General features: G+C 35.8%; 1 protein-coding gene across 1 annotated transcript in view; it reads left to right on the top strand.

Annotated features, from left to right (window-relative positions):
- The window catches only part of PEX3 (peroxisomal biogenesis factor 3), a 32602-nt gene extending 17081 nt beyond the window's left edge, over positions 1 to 15521 (top strand). The window contains exons 4-12 of the mRNA XM_046668755.1: positions 192 to 235; positions 1497 to 1621; positions 2057 to 2123; positions 2231 to 2285; positions 2827 to 2995; positions 4882 to 4952; positions 7344 to 7466; positions 12831 to 12927; positions 15368 to 15521. Coding sequence (XP_046524711.1) covers positions 192 to 235; positions 1497 to 1621; positions 2057 to 2123; positions 2231 to 2285; positions 2827 to 2995; positions 4882 to 4952; positions 7344 to 7466; positions 12831 to 12927; positions 15368 to 15451 — 835 coding nt within the window. The 3' untranslated portion in view covers positions 15452 to 15521. The remainder of the gene's footprint in view (positions 1 to 191; positions 236 to 1496; positions 1622 to 2056; positions 2124 to 2230; positions 2286 to 2826; positions 2996 to 4881; positions 4953 to 7343; positions 7467 to 12830; positions 12928 to 15367) is intronic.
- The last annotated feature ends 678 nt before the right edge of the window (positions 15522 to 16199 follow it).

The following is a 16199-nucleotide window of genomic DNA, read 5'->3' as shown; positions in this document are numbered from 1 at the left end:
TGGCTTTTGCCAAGTGGTGCCATGTCCACACCCAGGATCCGAACTGGCGAACCCTGGGCCGCCGAAGCAGAACATGCAAACTTAACCACTGCGCCACAGGGCTGGCCCCTAAAATATAATTTTATACAGCTGTACAGTTCAAAGTTTTCTGTTATGTTACCTGATTATTATTTTCTGATTTTTTTCTTTAGGCCTTCAAACAAGCTAGAGATATGGGAGGATCTGAAGATAATAAGTAAGCCTGCATATTCTGTGTGACAACACATCCTTAAAATATTTATAAAGGGAAATTTTTTTACTCTGATATATGGATGACTTTTCTTTACCTCGTAGAATTGTCAGGATTAAATAGTTCTTATAAAGCAAGTAGATCGATACCTGGTCATAGAAAGTACTCAGTGTGTGTTAGTGTTGGTGGTGGTGGTGGTGTTGTTATTGTTATTGTTATGGTAATAGGTAAACCTGTTCTAGAATACACACACCTGTGTTAGGTACTGGTATCTGCAATGTTATCCTTCAAAGGAAGTTTTTACTCCAAGCCAGATAGTAACTTTACTTTGATATTGTATGCAAACTTTCATTAGTGATAAAAATTTGAAACGAAACATACACCCTGGGGTGTATGTATGTGTGTGTGCTTGTGTCTATATATGACACACCCATGTCTCAGAGCTTTGTACCATCAGTTATTCCTACGTTTTCTCATCCCTTCACCTAATCCTTAACTGAATCATGCTTAAGCTTTGCCTATTTGAAAGGAAATTAAACCTTTCTAGTACCATGTCTTTCCTCAGCTATTGTACTTTCTCACACCCCTTACATAATACCAAAGATTTCTACATTCCCTTTTATTCACTCCCACTCACTTTCCGCACACTACAGCCTGGCTGTGTCTCTAGCCAAGCAGATCTCGGAGTATCATTAGTAACTTCTGTGTTGCTAAATACACTGGACTTTTTCCTCCTGCTAGACCTCCCGGCAACAGTCAACACCTTTGCCCTCTCCTCTGTTTTGAACGCTCTGTCCTAAATTGCTCTGAAGCCTAATCTCCAGGTGGGCCCTGTCTTTTTCTATCTGCCTCCAGCTGTGTAATGCTCATCCTCCTTACCTGCTGTTGAAGGCTCAGGCTCAGCCCTCTTTTGCTCTGAACCAGCTCCCTGGGCAACTCCGAGTTCTCAGGCTGCAACCTCTTGGTGCTTCCCAGTCCTTTCTTGTTTTCCTTTCTAAGCTAGTAATATATAACACTTTACTCAATATATTGGTCATTGTTTTTATCCGTAGTTGTTTCATTTGAGAGATCATACCAAATTTTACATTGAACAAGTTGTAAGGAGATAGACTATGAAATATTTTGACTTGCTATATTTTTGTGCTTGAAACAGTTACAAATGTATTTTTAAAGTCATCTTATGAAAAAATAACCATAGGGATGGTTCATGATTTAACATTTTTGTGTTTTAATAATAGTACCAAATGTTTTTCTTTCCTCCATGAAGGTTTCACGAGAAGTATCGTGGCTGTATACAGTACTTGTATGCTGGTTGTTCTGTTGCGAGTCCAGTTAAACATAATTGGTGGATATATTTACCTGGATAATGCAGCAGTTGGCAAAAATGGCACCGTAAGTTTAATAGGCTTAAATAGATATTGCCCTTTCAAGAGGTTCAGAATTTAACCAAATATTATTTATCCTGATAATTTCTATAAAATAAATATCTTTATGTTTCATGTGACTATAAAATTTTAGCGTTATTATTTTTCATATTTTGAAACTGGGCTTTTTACTATGTTAAAGAGTTATTTTTTTGTATGGTGACAGATGGAAACTAGACTTTTGCTGGTGAGCACAATGCAGTCTGTACAGAAGCCAAAATATAATGATGTACACCTGAAATTTACACAGTGTCATAAACTAGTGTGACCTCAATAAAATGATTTTTTTTAAAAAGAATATTATTTTTCCTATCATTCCAGGTCCTGATGTCTCAGTTCAAGTTATATTGAAAACATTACTTTTTTACTAATATTAGGTAATTTAACCTTCTATTTTGTACAGACAGTTCTTGCTCCCCCAGATGTCCAACAGCAATATTTATCAAGTATTCAACACCTCCTTGGAGATGGTAAGATTCTTATTTGTGACCTATTAACTAATTTTAATTCATTCATTTGTATTATTGAGGAATTTAAAAAGTGAACAAGGCTTTTATGTTTGTTTTTCCTTTAATAGGCCTAACAGAATTGATCACTGTCATTAAACAAGCTGTGCAGAAGATTTTAGGAAGGTAAGGCATTTTGCTTTGGCTTTTCTGACTTCCTGATTCTGATGAATAAAAGAAAAATTAGAGTTGTTCTAGTGAAGCTGGTTACTTGACACATGGTGGTTTTGTGAAATCCTTTGTAACCTGGGATATTGCACTATGGAATCTGTTTTCTTAGTGTCAACCTTTTGATAGTAAGGGAAAGTTTTGGTGTTTCACTGTCTCTTGAGTAATTTCCAAACAAACCAGAAATATTTGGGTCATGAGATAAAAGACCTGCTTTAAAACCCGTGTCTGAGGCTTTTGTCGCCTGTTTGTGCTAGTAATATCTGTCACTACAGTGGAAATTTTGTTGTGAAATCTACAGCAAGGTTTTTGTTGGCTCTGTAATTATACCCTTAATTGATGGCTGATTTCTTAATCTACTCTAGTGATTTCACAATTAGCAGTTTCAGGTTTGACTGGACGAAATAGAATCTCAGAGAGTAACCTGTTAGGAAAAGAATGTGTATAGGATGTGTTATGTAGTTTCAATTTATCCCAATTCCCTTTTCTCTGTTTCTAGTGTTTCTCTTAAGCATTCTTTGTCCCTTTTGGACTTGGAGCAAAAACTAAAAGAAATCAGAAATCTCGTTGAGCAGCATAAATCTTCTTCTTGGATTAATAAAGATGGATCCAAATCTTTATTATGCCATTATATGATGCCAGATGAAGAAACTCCATTAGCAGTTCAGGTGCTTAATTCATAACCATTTAACCAAACGAATTACTCTCTATTTTTAAATTTTTTTTTTTTTTACTATCTCTTGAAATTTAGATTTCTGAGTCTCTTGAAAGGTAAGCGATTTAAGGACATGTATTTGAATAATTTAAATAAAACTTCATTAATTTAGAAAGCAAACTGCAAATACGACTGATTTCTAGTTAGAAACATTTATAATTTTAGATATTTAGTCCATTGTTATTGAGTATTAGTTATATGCAGACACTATCATGTATGATCGGACTATAAAATGAAGAAGATGTGTTCGTTCCACTGGGGAACCCAGGAGACCAATTCACTTCCTGTGGCTAGAGCTTGTTTGTATGAGATCAAGGAGCAGAAGATAGAGCTGAGAGTTGAGGCAAGATCATGCAGAGCTTTGTATGCCAAGGTAAAGAGTCTGAACTTCAATTTATAGACAAAGAAAGGTAGTTTTAATCAGCCAGGACCATTATCACATTTGCTTTTTAAACTAAATCAATGATGGCAGGATCAAAATGGACTGAACAAAGTTGCAGTCATCCAGTGGAGAAAGAAAGAAGGCCTAATCTCACAATTATCAGCCGTGGTGTTGCTACACACCTGTCCTGGGCAGTTGTGATCTAAGTTATTCATTGGTTGAGAATAACAAAAATGCCAAAGATTGCAGATTACATATCTCATTTTAAAATAATTTTTGGGTTTTCTCATATGTGAGTGGATTGCACCCATTCTTTGCAGTTGCGAGAAGGATCTCACTCGAAAACGGGAGAAGCCCTAGACCAGAGAGGCCCCATGCCATATCTCAGCATAGGAGCCCCGTTAGAACAAAGATGGCCGTGTTTTTCATCACCTGCAGGATTCCTCCTCCCCAGAGACCCCCAAAATAGACCTGTTTGAGTGCTGAGAGACCTACATTCATGAGTAGGCCCAAAGAAGTTGCAGCCAGTTCAGGGACCCCTGTGCCCTGCAGGATGGAGGCTAAAGTGAACAGGCAGAGCAGATGAGACAGAATTCGTGAAAAAAGCAGGAGAAAACTTGCAAATTAGAACCTCAAGGAGATGCAGTACCAGTATTAAAAAGCTTTCTGTAATGTTAAAACAATTTCCAAATTCTAAAATTCAACAGTGGAACTAAAAAAGAAAACGATTCAAAGCGAATGAATGATGAGGTGAAGAGAGGAATGATGGACCAGATCTTACCTGAATTGAATTAAACCTGAAACTTCAGATTGAAAGGACTCACAGAGCCCCAGACTAGACTAGATTGATTCAAAAAGACACAGACGTATTCTGATACAATGTCTTACCAATAAAAGAAAAAAAGGCCCAGGCCTCTGCAACCTCGAAGAAAGACTGTTTATTTCTTTGTTAAATGTATTCTAGAAATGTGTTCAAGAGGGACCAGATAAACAAAGATCTTAAGAAGTATAATTTTACTCTAATGTTTTAAATGTGACTTACACATGAACATTTACAGTTTTTTTTAATTTTACATTTTTTGTTTTTTTGTTTTTTGAGGAAGATTAGCCCTGAGCTAATATCCGCCACCAATCTTCCTCTTCTTTTTGCTGAGGAAGACTGGCCCTGAGCTGACATCCATGCCCATCTCCCTCTACTTTATATGTGGGACGCCTGCCACAGCACGGTGCATGGGTCTGTGCCTGGGATCCACACTGGTGAACCCCAGGGCACCAAAGCAGAGCTTGTGAACTAAACCACTGCGCTACTAGGCCAGGCCCTTGAATTTTACCTTTTTTGATTGTTGATAGAAAAAAGACATAGATTTCCTGAACTCTTGAGTTTGTTCATATGATTAGTTTCACATAACCCTGTGCTAATATTTGAAACCCTGAAGTATGGCGTTTTAATTTCACAGGCCTATGGGCTTTCTCCTAGAGATGTCACCACTATTAAACTACTCAATGAAACCAGAGACATGTTGGAAAGGTATGTATACTGCATGGAGCAGAAAACGTGTGTTTCTATTTTGAATGTACTTATGACCATTTATTAGTTTTTCTTGAACTACTTATTCAACATAATATTTTGTTAATGGGGCCGGGCCTGTGGCCGAGTGGTTAAGTTCGCACGCTCTGATTCGGTGGCCCAGGCTTCGCGGGTTCAGATCCTAGGCACGGACATGGCACTGCTCATCAAGCCATGCTGAGGCAGCGTCCCACATAGAACCAGAAGGACCCACAACTAGAACATACAACTATATACCGGGGGGCTTTGGGGAGAAGGAAAAAAAAAGGATTGGCAACAGATGTTAGCTCAGGGCCAATCTTTAAAAATATATATATATGTATTTGTTAAAGTTAAATTTTGAATCTATTCCTCCACCCTGAGGTAGGATTTCCTTCCTAAACTGGTGGTTCTCTTATTAGGGTAAGGAGGGAAGCAGAGACTTTTTTCAAGATACCCATGACTTGCCCACCTACTTCCTTGGCCTAGAGATTCTGATATACTAGTTGAGGGACTGGACGATAGTTAGCATTTGCATTTTGAAAAGCGCTTTCAAGGGTGATTCTGGTATACCTAGTGTATACTAGTAAATGTTTAACAACCAGCCTTATAAAAAAAAAAACAGAAACTGACATTGTAGCTGCAGCGGTTCTGACTGCCAACTTGAAGTCACTCAGTGCTGAACTGGGGAGTTGGGAAAAGATGCTCTTTCAAGCTGGAGCTAGCCAGCTCCTGCTAATCCTCATGTATGTGCACACATGTACACATGCCAATGTGTGTACACACACACGGAAACACTCAGTTTTGAGAACTACTCCCCCTAACCCTTTCAAGATAGACTAAAATGTTCTTAAAACTTTAACTGATAAAAATTCCACGTCTTCCCTATATTGGGTGTTACTATTTTAAATCACGCAGAAGAGAGCCAGGATGTTAAAAATGGAAAAAGCACCATACTATGCGTTAGAAGGCTGGAAGACCTAGATTCAGGGATGGCTCTCCTGCTTATTAGCTGTTCAGCCTTGGTTGAACCACTTATGCTCTTTGAGGTAGTTTCATCCTTGTAAAATCTGAGTAGTAATATCAGTCCTACCCACTTTATCTTAAGTGATTAAAATATCAAAGTTTCTTTTAAATTAAAGATAATTTAAGACCATTTTCTCCAGTTGTGTTTTTTAAGGAAATTATATCCTCTGCTTATAATATTTTCCATGATCTCGAAGAAAATCAGCAAATTTTTAAGTTAACTCAGCCACTGAATCTACTGTCTGAATTCATCGGGTTCTGGTCCCTTGACTTTCTACAGTAGTGATCTCGAGTTTTTTTCTTATTCAGGTTTCCACCAAATCGCTCCATGAAGCTCTACAAAAGGTCATCAATGATCTTTTGCCAAATTCAGTCAACCCATAATATTCATCTTACTTGATAACTGGTCATCTTTCACTGATAATTGACACTGTTGATCAAGTCTTTCTTGAGATTCTTTTCTCACATGGCTTCCATGACAATGTAATATCCTAATTTTTTCCCCAATTCTCGGGTCATTTCTTCTTAGGTTCCTCTCTGTCTTTCCTTTAAACATTAGTGTTTCTTAGATATTTTTTCTTACTTCATCCTCAGCTGCCCCAAGCAATTTTATATATTCCGATTGCTGTAACTACTGTCTGTATGCCAATAATTCCGAAATTTATAGCCTTAACCCTCTGCTCCCGTGAATTGGTCTGGATTGAGATTTCTACATGTCAAAGATAGAACTAATCTGTTCAGCTAGGCATTCTCTAACTTTCATAGCACACTGTATTGTTCTTTATACCAAAGAGTTTTTGTGAGGTACTAACATGGTATAATGAAAAGAGCTTGAACTATGAGATCAAAAGGGCCTGGGTTCAAATTCTAGCTACCCCATTTACTAATTATATACCTTTGAACAAATTTCTTCATCCCTCGAATACCCAGGTCCTCCCTCACCTGTATATGGTGATAAAATTGTCTGTTTCACGGGGATATCATAGTAATGTATAGAAAATAAACCAATAATCTCTGACTCTACGGGGATTCCTCTTCAAGAGTTTTGTCAAGAGAAGTAACACTATTATTGATATTTTTAAAAATATGTTGTACAAATTGCTGAATAATGTAAGAAAGTCTAGGGAAATGGATGAGTATTCTCATTGTGTTGTGCTAAATAATAAGCTCACTTTTGTGCTTAATTTTTAAAGATTGACTCCTTAATGTATTTGTATAGTGTTATGCTAAAAACTAGATTGTGACTAGAAACATTGGTGGCTGTCGAAGGTAACCACATAGTCACTGAAGTTATTTCCTTTTCCACTGACAATCTAAGAGGTGACTTACCCCTCTTGTTTTGTGTAGTCCAGATTTCAGCACGGTTTTGAGCACCTGTCTGAACCGCGGTTTCAGTAGGCTGCTGGACAACATGGCTGAGTTCTTTCGGCCTACTGACCAGGACCTGCAGCAGGGCAGCTCTATGGACAGGTGAGAGGACGCGAAGATGCTGCCAGTTTAGGGAAGGCTCTCACAAATAGTGCTTTGCATGTGTTTATGTTTCTCCAGGAAACAAAAAAATCTTAACAGATAAATTTGAATGCCCATTTTTCAGCAAATTAAACAGTTAAGCCAATGATTTTTTCATTAGTAAAATCTTCTGGATTCAATATTAAAACTTTGATTTCTTCCAGAAATTTTGCCACTATGTAGAAATACTTAAGTTATGAAGCTACCTTTGTATAGTCCAAATTCCAATTATTGGGCTTTTTTTAAAACTTTTTAAAATACAAACCTGAAAATGTGTTTAAGTTTTAATATGTTCTCTAATATCATTCCAGTACTTCAGCCGTGACTGGCCTGTGGTCCCCAGTTCAGTACTGTGGTCATTATGGTAACCAGGCATCCTTGTTGTAGATTTCCATTTGATGAATTATTTCCTAGTTCCACAACTACATGAGTGTATCCATTTCCAGCCTTATGGTAGGATTGGGAACATTTAGTCAGTGCAGATGTTAGTAATGTTAATCATAACTATGACTAAATCATAGATTTGTGCTGCCAAAAGGTATCTTACACTTTTATTATATCCTTGTCATCTCAACATGAGCTCCTGGGGTCTCCTATTAGAATGTGCACTCTTTGAGAACTTCTGTTTTGCAGTTTTTTATATTAAACTCAGAAAATAGTAGGTACTAAATCAATGTTAACTGACGATAAACTCATCCATTAAAATAAGGGGAAACAGATGTATGGTGACCGATAAAAACTAGACTGTTGATGGTGAACACAATGCAGTCGATACAGAAACTGATGTATAATAATGTACACCTGAAATTTGCACAATATTATAAGCCAATATGACCGCAATAAAATTTTTAAAAACATTAAAAAAAATAAGGGGAAACTAACTGATAGGCACTATCTGTGTGCAGTATCCAATTTAATTCTTAAATACAGGGGGCAAGAGATTATTTGATCAATTCTCTGGGACCCTTCTTTATTGTACAAAAAAGAATAATTTGCAGTTAACATCAAGGGTTTGGAATGCTTAGAGCCATAAAATTTATTTTCTGAAGCAATTTAAATATCATCCTAAAATCTTTTTAAGCAATTTGTTTAAATTATACAAAAATAAATTTTAGTCCCCATATACTCCCTAAATCAAGGTGCTCCAATTAATAAAATTTCACTATCATCTCTACCTAGTGAGGTATTAGTATTTCCTGAGTGGTGATAAACAGTTGTAGTAGTTGTTTTAACATAGAACAAATACTTGATCTTATACACTGAAGAATTCTAAAAATTGCTTTACAACCACATCAGCCATGGATTGTCTTCCTTTTCTGAATTCCAGTAGTACTCATTATCTGTACTTTCATATACAACCTACATGTTTCACCTTCAACTGGAGTCTTATTCCTCAGTTATCTTTTAAACCTTCTCCCAGAGTCAGAGACTATCTTATGCCGTTTCATATTTCATTACACACACTAGGTACTCAGTAGATATTTCCTATCTAAGTTGTTCCTTTTCATGTCAATGACCACTTCATGATCCATGGTTCAATACTGGAAACATTCCCATTATGCCTCTTGTCATTCCTATTGTTTAACATGTCATGGAAATTCTAGCCATCACAGTAAGTCAAGAAAAAAGATTTTTAACTATTGACAAAGGGACAAAATATCATTAATTATGTGTACTACAATTAATAATCCAGAACCGTCAAGAGAGTCAACTGAAAAGTGATGCAAACTAATAAAAGCTAAAATTATGTATATAGGTGTGTATTATATATGTATATATTCATGTATATATTGTATATATAACATGCATATAATGTATGTATTAATGTATGTATAATAAATATTTAAAAATCAAAGGTTTCCTATCACTAGTAATAGCCTAATAGAAAATATAATGGATAAAGGATAGGACTTAAAACTGTAGAGACTTGAAGTATGACTATAGATGTAAGAACCCTAAATAAAATATAAGCAAATGAAATCCAGAAATATATAGCAACAACAATAGCAACCAGTACTTCCTGTTTCCATGTGCAAATGTGATGATAGATATCTTTCAGAACGTTATCTCATTGAATTCTTAAAATAACTCTAGGAAGTAAGTACTAGGATCTTACTCTTTTTACCGATGAGGAAACTAAGACAGAGAAACATTAAATAACCTGACGTCAAACAGCTAGCACGTAGTAAAGCCAGATGTTCAATCACTTCTATCCCACCTCAGAGCCTGGAATTTTTAATTATTCTCTAACACTGTGACTAAGTAGGGTTTATTTTAAGAATGCAAGGAAGATTAAACCGTTAAGAAAACTATTACAGTAGTCCATAACATTAATAAGTTAATAGGACAAAAAAGAAATATCATCTTCAGTGTTGCTGAAAAGGAATTCAATAAAACTTAACATTTATTATTGATAAAAACCTATTCTACAAATAAAAAATACTTTTTTATATAATAAAGAATATTTGAAATCAAAAGCAAATATTGTACTTAATGGAAAAACACTGGAATTATTTCCATTAAATTCAAAACAGTATAAAGATGGTCACTACTGACATTTATTCAGCATCATTGTATTATTCTAACCAATGCAATAAGGCCAGTTGAAACGACCAGTTTTGAGAAACAAGTTCAAGAAGGCCATTAATTTTTATGTATTTTATTTTGCAATAGACAACTTACTGAACATGTAAGGAGGAGTAAAGGGCTGAGAATATTCAAGAAATTATTGAAAAAGTAGAGCAATGAATGTACTTTCTGTGTAGAACATATAAGGTGCAGTTATTAGAATAATATGTTACTCATAAAAGAATAGATAAGTCAATGGAATAGGATATAAAATCCAGAGACAGGCTCTAAAATATACAGGATATTAGGCTATGATGAACATGAGGAAGAGATATATTATTTAGTAAATGATGATAAATAATTAGGTTTTTTTACAATGACTAATTGTAAAATGATGATAATAAAGTTAGAGCCCTTCTGTACCATACATAGAGCAAAAAAAAAGAAAAATCCCAGGAGGTTTAAACAACAACATAAATGAACTGCTAGAAAACACGTGAGTATTTGTCTGATCTCAAGATGGAGAAAGTCTTTCTAAGAATGAAAGTAAAGAACTTTAAATAAAGAAAATGATAGGTTTGACTTTAAAATTTAAAACTTATAGATCAAACAAGTTTTATTAAACTTATAATCAATATTAAATGCAAATTATGTTGGGGAAATGTTTGCAAACTATATATGTTAGGCAAAGAGTTTAATAGCATTATATACACATTGGTTAAGGAAAGAAACACTCGAAGAAAGATATGATCATAAACACAAACAGGTAATTCACGAAAGAGCAGATAGAAATGGCCAGTTTGTCCGCTCATCTGACATCTGTTTATTGAACAGCTGCTGTTATGAGGCACTGTCCTAGCTCTCTGTCCTCATGGCTCTTACGATCTAGTAGGAGAAATAGATAGTAAACATGATGGTATCAACTCTAAGTGTTATGAAGGAAAAGAACATCGAACATATAATACAAGTATTTGAACAAACATGGAAAGTCAAGCCAAGGTTCCCTGAGGAAATAATCTGAACTGAGAACTAAAAGATAAGCAGCTATTAAATGCGGCCTTGGACTGGAGTGAGGGAGTTGACATTCAGGGCAGAAGCCTCAGGGCAAAGACTGAAGACAGGAGGACCCAGGTGGATGGAACTGGGAAAAGAATGGTGGGAGATGAAGTGGGAGAACTCAGCATGTACAGATTCTGGTTGTCAGCTCGCAGGTGCTGGGAGCCACTACAGAGGTGGCAGCAGAGTGACTTGGGATTTACATGGTAGGACCACTTTGACTGCCATTGTGGAGAACGAACTGGGAAGGTGGAAGTTGGGGTGGGACATGACAGTGGATGAATGAAGACTTTTATTAGTCGATTCAGCAGGTGTGTATTGAGCACGCACTGTGCACCAGGCCTTTTAGTAAGTGCTAGGATAATACCGTGAGTAAGGTAGACATGGTACCCAACCTCACAGACCTTGTATGATGGTGGTATCTTCAGTTTCTGTCGAAGACAAATTCACTCATACATAGAGCATCCAACAAGTAAACAAACTTCATGACAGATTTTGAAAAATGCTACAAAGGTACTATGAAGGAGAAGAATGCCTGATTTCTTCAGGAATACATAAATCTCCCCACTTCCTTTTTCCTTTTTAAGCATTCTCTCGAATCTCAGCATAGCATACTGGTTAGACACCGTAGCTTCAGCATATACGTGATATTTAAAAGGAAACTTCTGGTGTAGCTCCAGGTTTAAATGTATGAAGTATGATATTTAAAGTAATAAACCTAAGTCTACAACCCACATACAGAAATTACTTTCATCATTTAACAGTCATTATATCATACATAATCACACAATACATTGATTCATTTATTCATCCAGCATGTTTACTGAGCACGTAGAAGTTAAGTTATTGCTGGAGTCCAGACAAGAGATAAGGCTTAGCTGGGGCTAGGTTTGGCAGTGGGGAAAAGTAGACACATTTAAGAAATATTCAGGATTATGGAGAAAGCGGCTATAGGCAGGGAAAGGAAGTGCCAAGGATATAATGCCCAGGTTTCCTGCTTACACAACCAGATAGATAATAGTACAGTCCACTGGAAGAGAGGAAGTAACATTCAACATTGCCAGCAATTAAGAGAAATACAGACTAAAACTGGGAGATACTATTTTAGCTATCAAACATTAAAGGAAAAGATAATGCTTGATGTAGAAAGAAGGCATGATAGAGCAAGTATTCTCACACTGCTGGAGAAGCAGAGGGCATTTGGCAATATACATTTTAAACCTAAAAAAATTCATACCCTTTGATCCAGTAATTCCATGGTAATACAAAGAGTTATTTATATTAAGGAAAATTAGGCAAAAACTCAAATGCCCAACTCTGGGGAGCTGATGATGTAAATTATCACACCTGGAGAATGGATTACTACATAATCATTAAAAAAGAGACAAAAACTTTGGAAGAACTTTTAATAAGATGGAAAAATGCTTATAATATATGAATAAAAATGTAGAACAGTATTGCTTGGGAGGTTACAGTTGTATGTTAAAAAACACAAAAGCGTAGATATGTATAAAAATTACTGGAAGAAATTAACAATGATGTCAATTATAGTTATTTCTAGGTGGTAAAATTGTGTGATTTGTATTTTTTTATTAATACATTTCCGTGTTTTTCAATGACCATTTATTACCATTATAATTAAAATGTTAAATTCCTGTAAGATAATTTCAGAAAATAATTATCACTGTCATGATTTTTTAGTCTTTCCAGTGTCAGCCTGCCTTTAGCTAAGATAATTCCCATAGTAAATGGACAGATCCATTCAGTTTGCAGTGAAACGCCTAGTCATTTTGTTCAGGTAAGAAGAAAGTTTGGGAATATTCTTAAAAACAGATTGTATTTTTGGTTGTTGTCCTGTTTGTCTAACATAAAGTTACATTTCTCTTCTGTGATACTTGCTCAAAAAAACCAAAAAGTTGAAGCCACATGTAGAGTGTGAGCCCAGGAGAGTCACACTGTGTTGTGGCAAGTTTCTGAGGTCGGGAATACCCTTCTCAGGGTTACGGTCCAGCACCTGGTAGACTGCCTCTTAGTCCCGGTCCGTTCTAGTGGTCAGTTGAATTTACAGTGTTCATGTTTTGCATTAAGCTGTGCTAGTAAGAAGAGTGAGCCTTGATCTGGATCAGAGATCGCGTTTCTCAAGTTTTGAGGAAGACTAAAAAATTTTTGTGGAGAAATAAAGCATTTTAATGATAAATATAACTACTAATAGTGCACTGATAATCTGCTCACTAAAAGCTGCATAGACAGTAGATTATCTAAATATTTCACTAGACTTCCTGTAACTCCATCTTTTTTCTTAGGAAAGCATTTCAGTGTGTTTAGTAAGACTTATGTCATTAAAAGGATAACTTTGAATTCACATAGTTTTTTTTTTTGAGTCATTTGCAAACTCGGGAACTGTATTATAACTGAAAACTTACTTGCAGTACCCCTCAATTCCACACTGCTGCAATAACGTGCAGTGAGAGGGGACCGTAAGGCCTCAACGCGAGATGGCATGGCCTTAGTGCCGTTTGTCTCAGACCAGTTAGAACATCTCTGTGGATTTTCTACTCGGGAACGTCAGGAGCTCTGAGACTACAGTTGTATTTCTTCCTTTCTCTGTTAGTGCCGTTAGCTAGTCCTTCGCATGCTTATTCCCCCACTGTTCTCTTCAGTCTGCTCTGTCATCTTTCTCACCCGTGGGAGTTAGGCATTCATGTTGCAGAAGGAAGAGTGAATAAGGCTGCTCTCATCTCACTTCATTTTAAGGTTAATTTAAGCTCAAATTTTTTTAATTAAAAATCTTAGTTTTAAATTTTTAATTAAATTTTAATTTAATTTCCACACGTGTATCAGTGTGAGAAAAGGTTGTAACTTCTGGCGTTTAATCTGTAACTTTACCTTTCTCCAATTTCATGAGAGTCTCTGGCTTTGTTATGGGCTGTTCATCTTACAAGTGGGCAAGGCAACGGAGCATGGTAACGCTAGCGTTAGTGTGTAAGCATTCATGTGCCACATTAATTAAAGTTGGTATAATTGATAAGGAAAACAAAAGGTTTCAATCTAGTAAAAACACCGTTGATACTGATGTTTAGTAAAGTGTTTAGTGTGGCTGGATGTAGGTTAAATTGATAGGCTAGACCATTAATTGACAAGACCTCCACCAATTTTTTTAACTATAATTTCTATAAATTAAAATACCAAGTGGTATCCCGAGAATGTAAGCATGAATTTGTTGAGATCAAGATTTGCATAAAGTTCACATGGGATTTCTGATATTTAAGAAAAAGAGAACAAAAGGTACAGGTCCACTTCCTGTTTTTCTGACGCGCTCAGGAGAACTTAACTGCTTCTGTGTCGCAGACCCTTTCCCAGTCTGGTGAAGCCTACGTGCCCCTTCTCAGAAGAATGTCTATAGATGCATATTGTAAAATACATAGGTTTTAAAGAAAACCAATTAGACACAGTTTTCAAAATAATTTTTTAAATTAAATTTATGATGTAGCAATATTGCTTCTTTGTCATGAATTAAATAAGAGATGATGGCAGTTCATATAACTCCCACAACTATCATATGATACAAAAGTGTCTGATTTCTGGTGAAGACAAATTCACAGGTTCTGCTAATACTATCACAGTTTGTCACCTACATTCATAATTGACACAAATGCTAAATTTTAGTTAAAGATTAATGAAAATAAAGGTTAAGTTTTTCCTTGTCTTTAGTTTCACATCTCCCTTAGGAACGCTTGTCCTCAAGTGTGTGTGTGGTTGACGTATGTGTGTGTGTAACATATGACATACCACATATAGTCTATGTTAGACCTTCTAGAAAGTAATGTACCTCAGCCACGTCATGTCAGCTTCCCACTACTACCTTTAGACTTTATCCTTGTACTGTAACCATTTATTCAACAGATACTTATCTAGGACATGACACACAACAATCCATTTGAAGACTATTTTGGTCTTCTTCTCAAAGTCATACTTGAATACTTACCATACCCCCCATCCCTTATATAAGAACCTAAACATTAAATACCTCCTAGAATTTATTATAATTTTATAAGAAATACAAGAAATTTTGTGATAATTTTATATAAAATATTATTACAAAAAACACTTTTATTAAATGGTTTGCCTTTTGGCCTTAATGCCACAAAACTTAGAGCTAAATTCGTTCCTTGATTGTAGAAATGAATTCAAAGTATCTGTACTTTTTACAAACTGTAATGTTGTATTGTCTTTGCTAGGACCTGTTGATGATGGAGCAAGTAAAGGACTTTGCCGCTAATGTATACGAAGCTTTCAGTACTCCTCAACAACTGGAGAAATGATTTGTTTCCCTCAAGAAACAGTACAGTGGAATTCATTTTAAAAGACATTGAATAAATCAACTATATGTAGGCTAATGATTTGTTATTGAAATGCCTAATAGGAATATATTCTTAATCAAAGTCTTCATTTCATAATAAAATAGATTTATTTGGCATCTTAATATATTTTTTTAGGTCATCAACAGACTCCTTTTTGCAGGCGTATCTGAGTACACACGGTGCAAATATGAGAATTGTTAATATTTTGTTAGACCGTGGATATTGGTTCCAAAGTGACTAAAAACCAATGTAGATACTTTTTTTATATAATATGAAATGCAGTATACTTTGACATTGATACTGAGGTAAAATGGGAAATAGATGTGAAGTTTGAAAAATATGCTATTTAAATAAATCATAAAGTTCACTGGGCCACAGTTTCAGGAGTGAATCAGACTTTCCCTCAGTAACTCTTCAAAAGAATAAACTATTTCTCTTAAATATATCTGATGGGGGACTTTTCTTTTAATGGAAATCAGTGATTTTTTTTTTTTTTTTTTGAGGAAGATTAGCCCTGAGCTAACATCTACTGCCAATCCTCCTCTTTTTGCTGAGGAAGACTGGCCCTGGGCTAACATCCGTGCCTATCTTCCTCTACTTTATATGTGGGATGCCTGCCACAGCATGGCTTGCCAAGTGGTGCGTAGATCCACACCCAGGATCCAAACCAGTGAACCCTGGGCCGCCAAAGTGGAATGTGCAAACTTAA

This window comes from Equus quagga, chromosome 8 (genome assembly GCF_021613505.1).
Source record: "Equus quagga isolate Etosha38 chromosome 8, UCLA_HA_Equagga_1.0, whole genome shotgun sequence".
NCBI lineage: Eukaryota > Metazoa > Chordata > Mammalia > Perissodactyla > Equidae > Equus > Equus quagga.
This window is presented reverse-complemented; position numbering and strand designations above follow the sequence as displayed.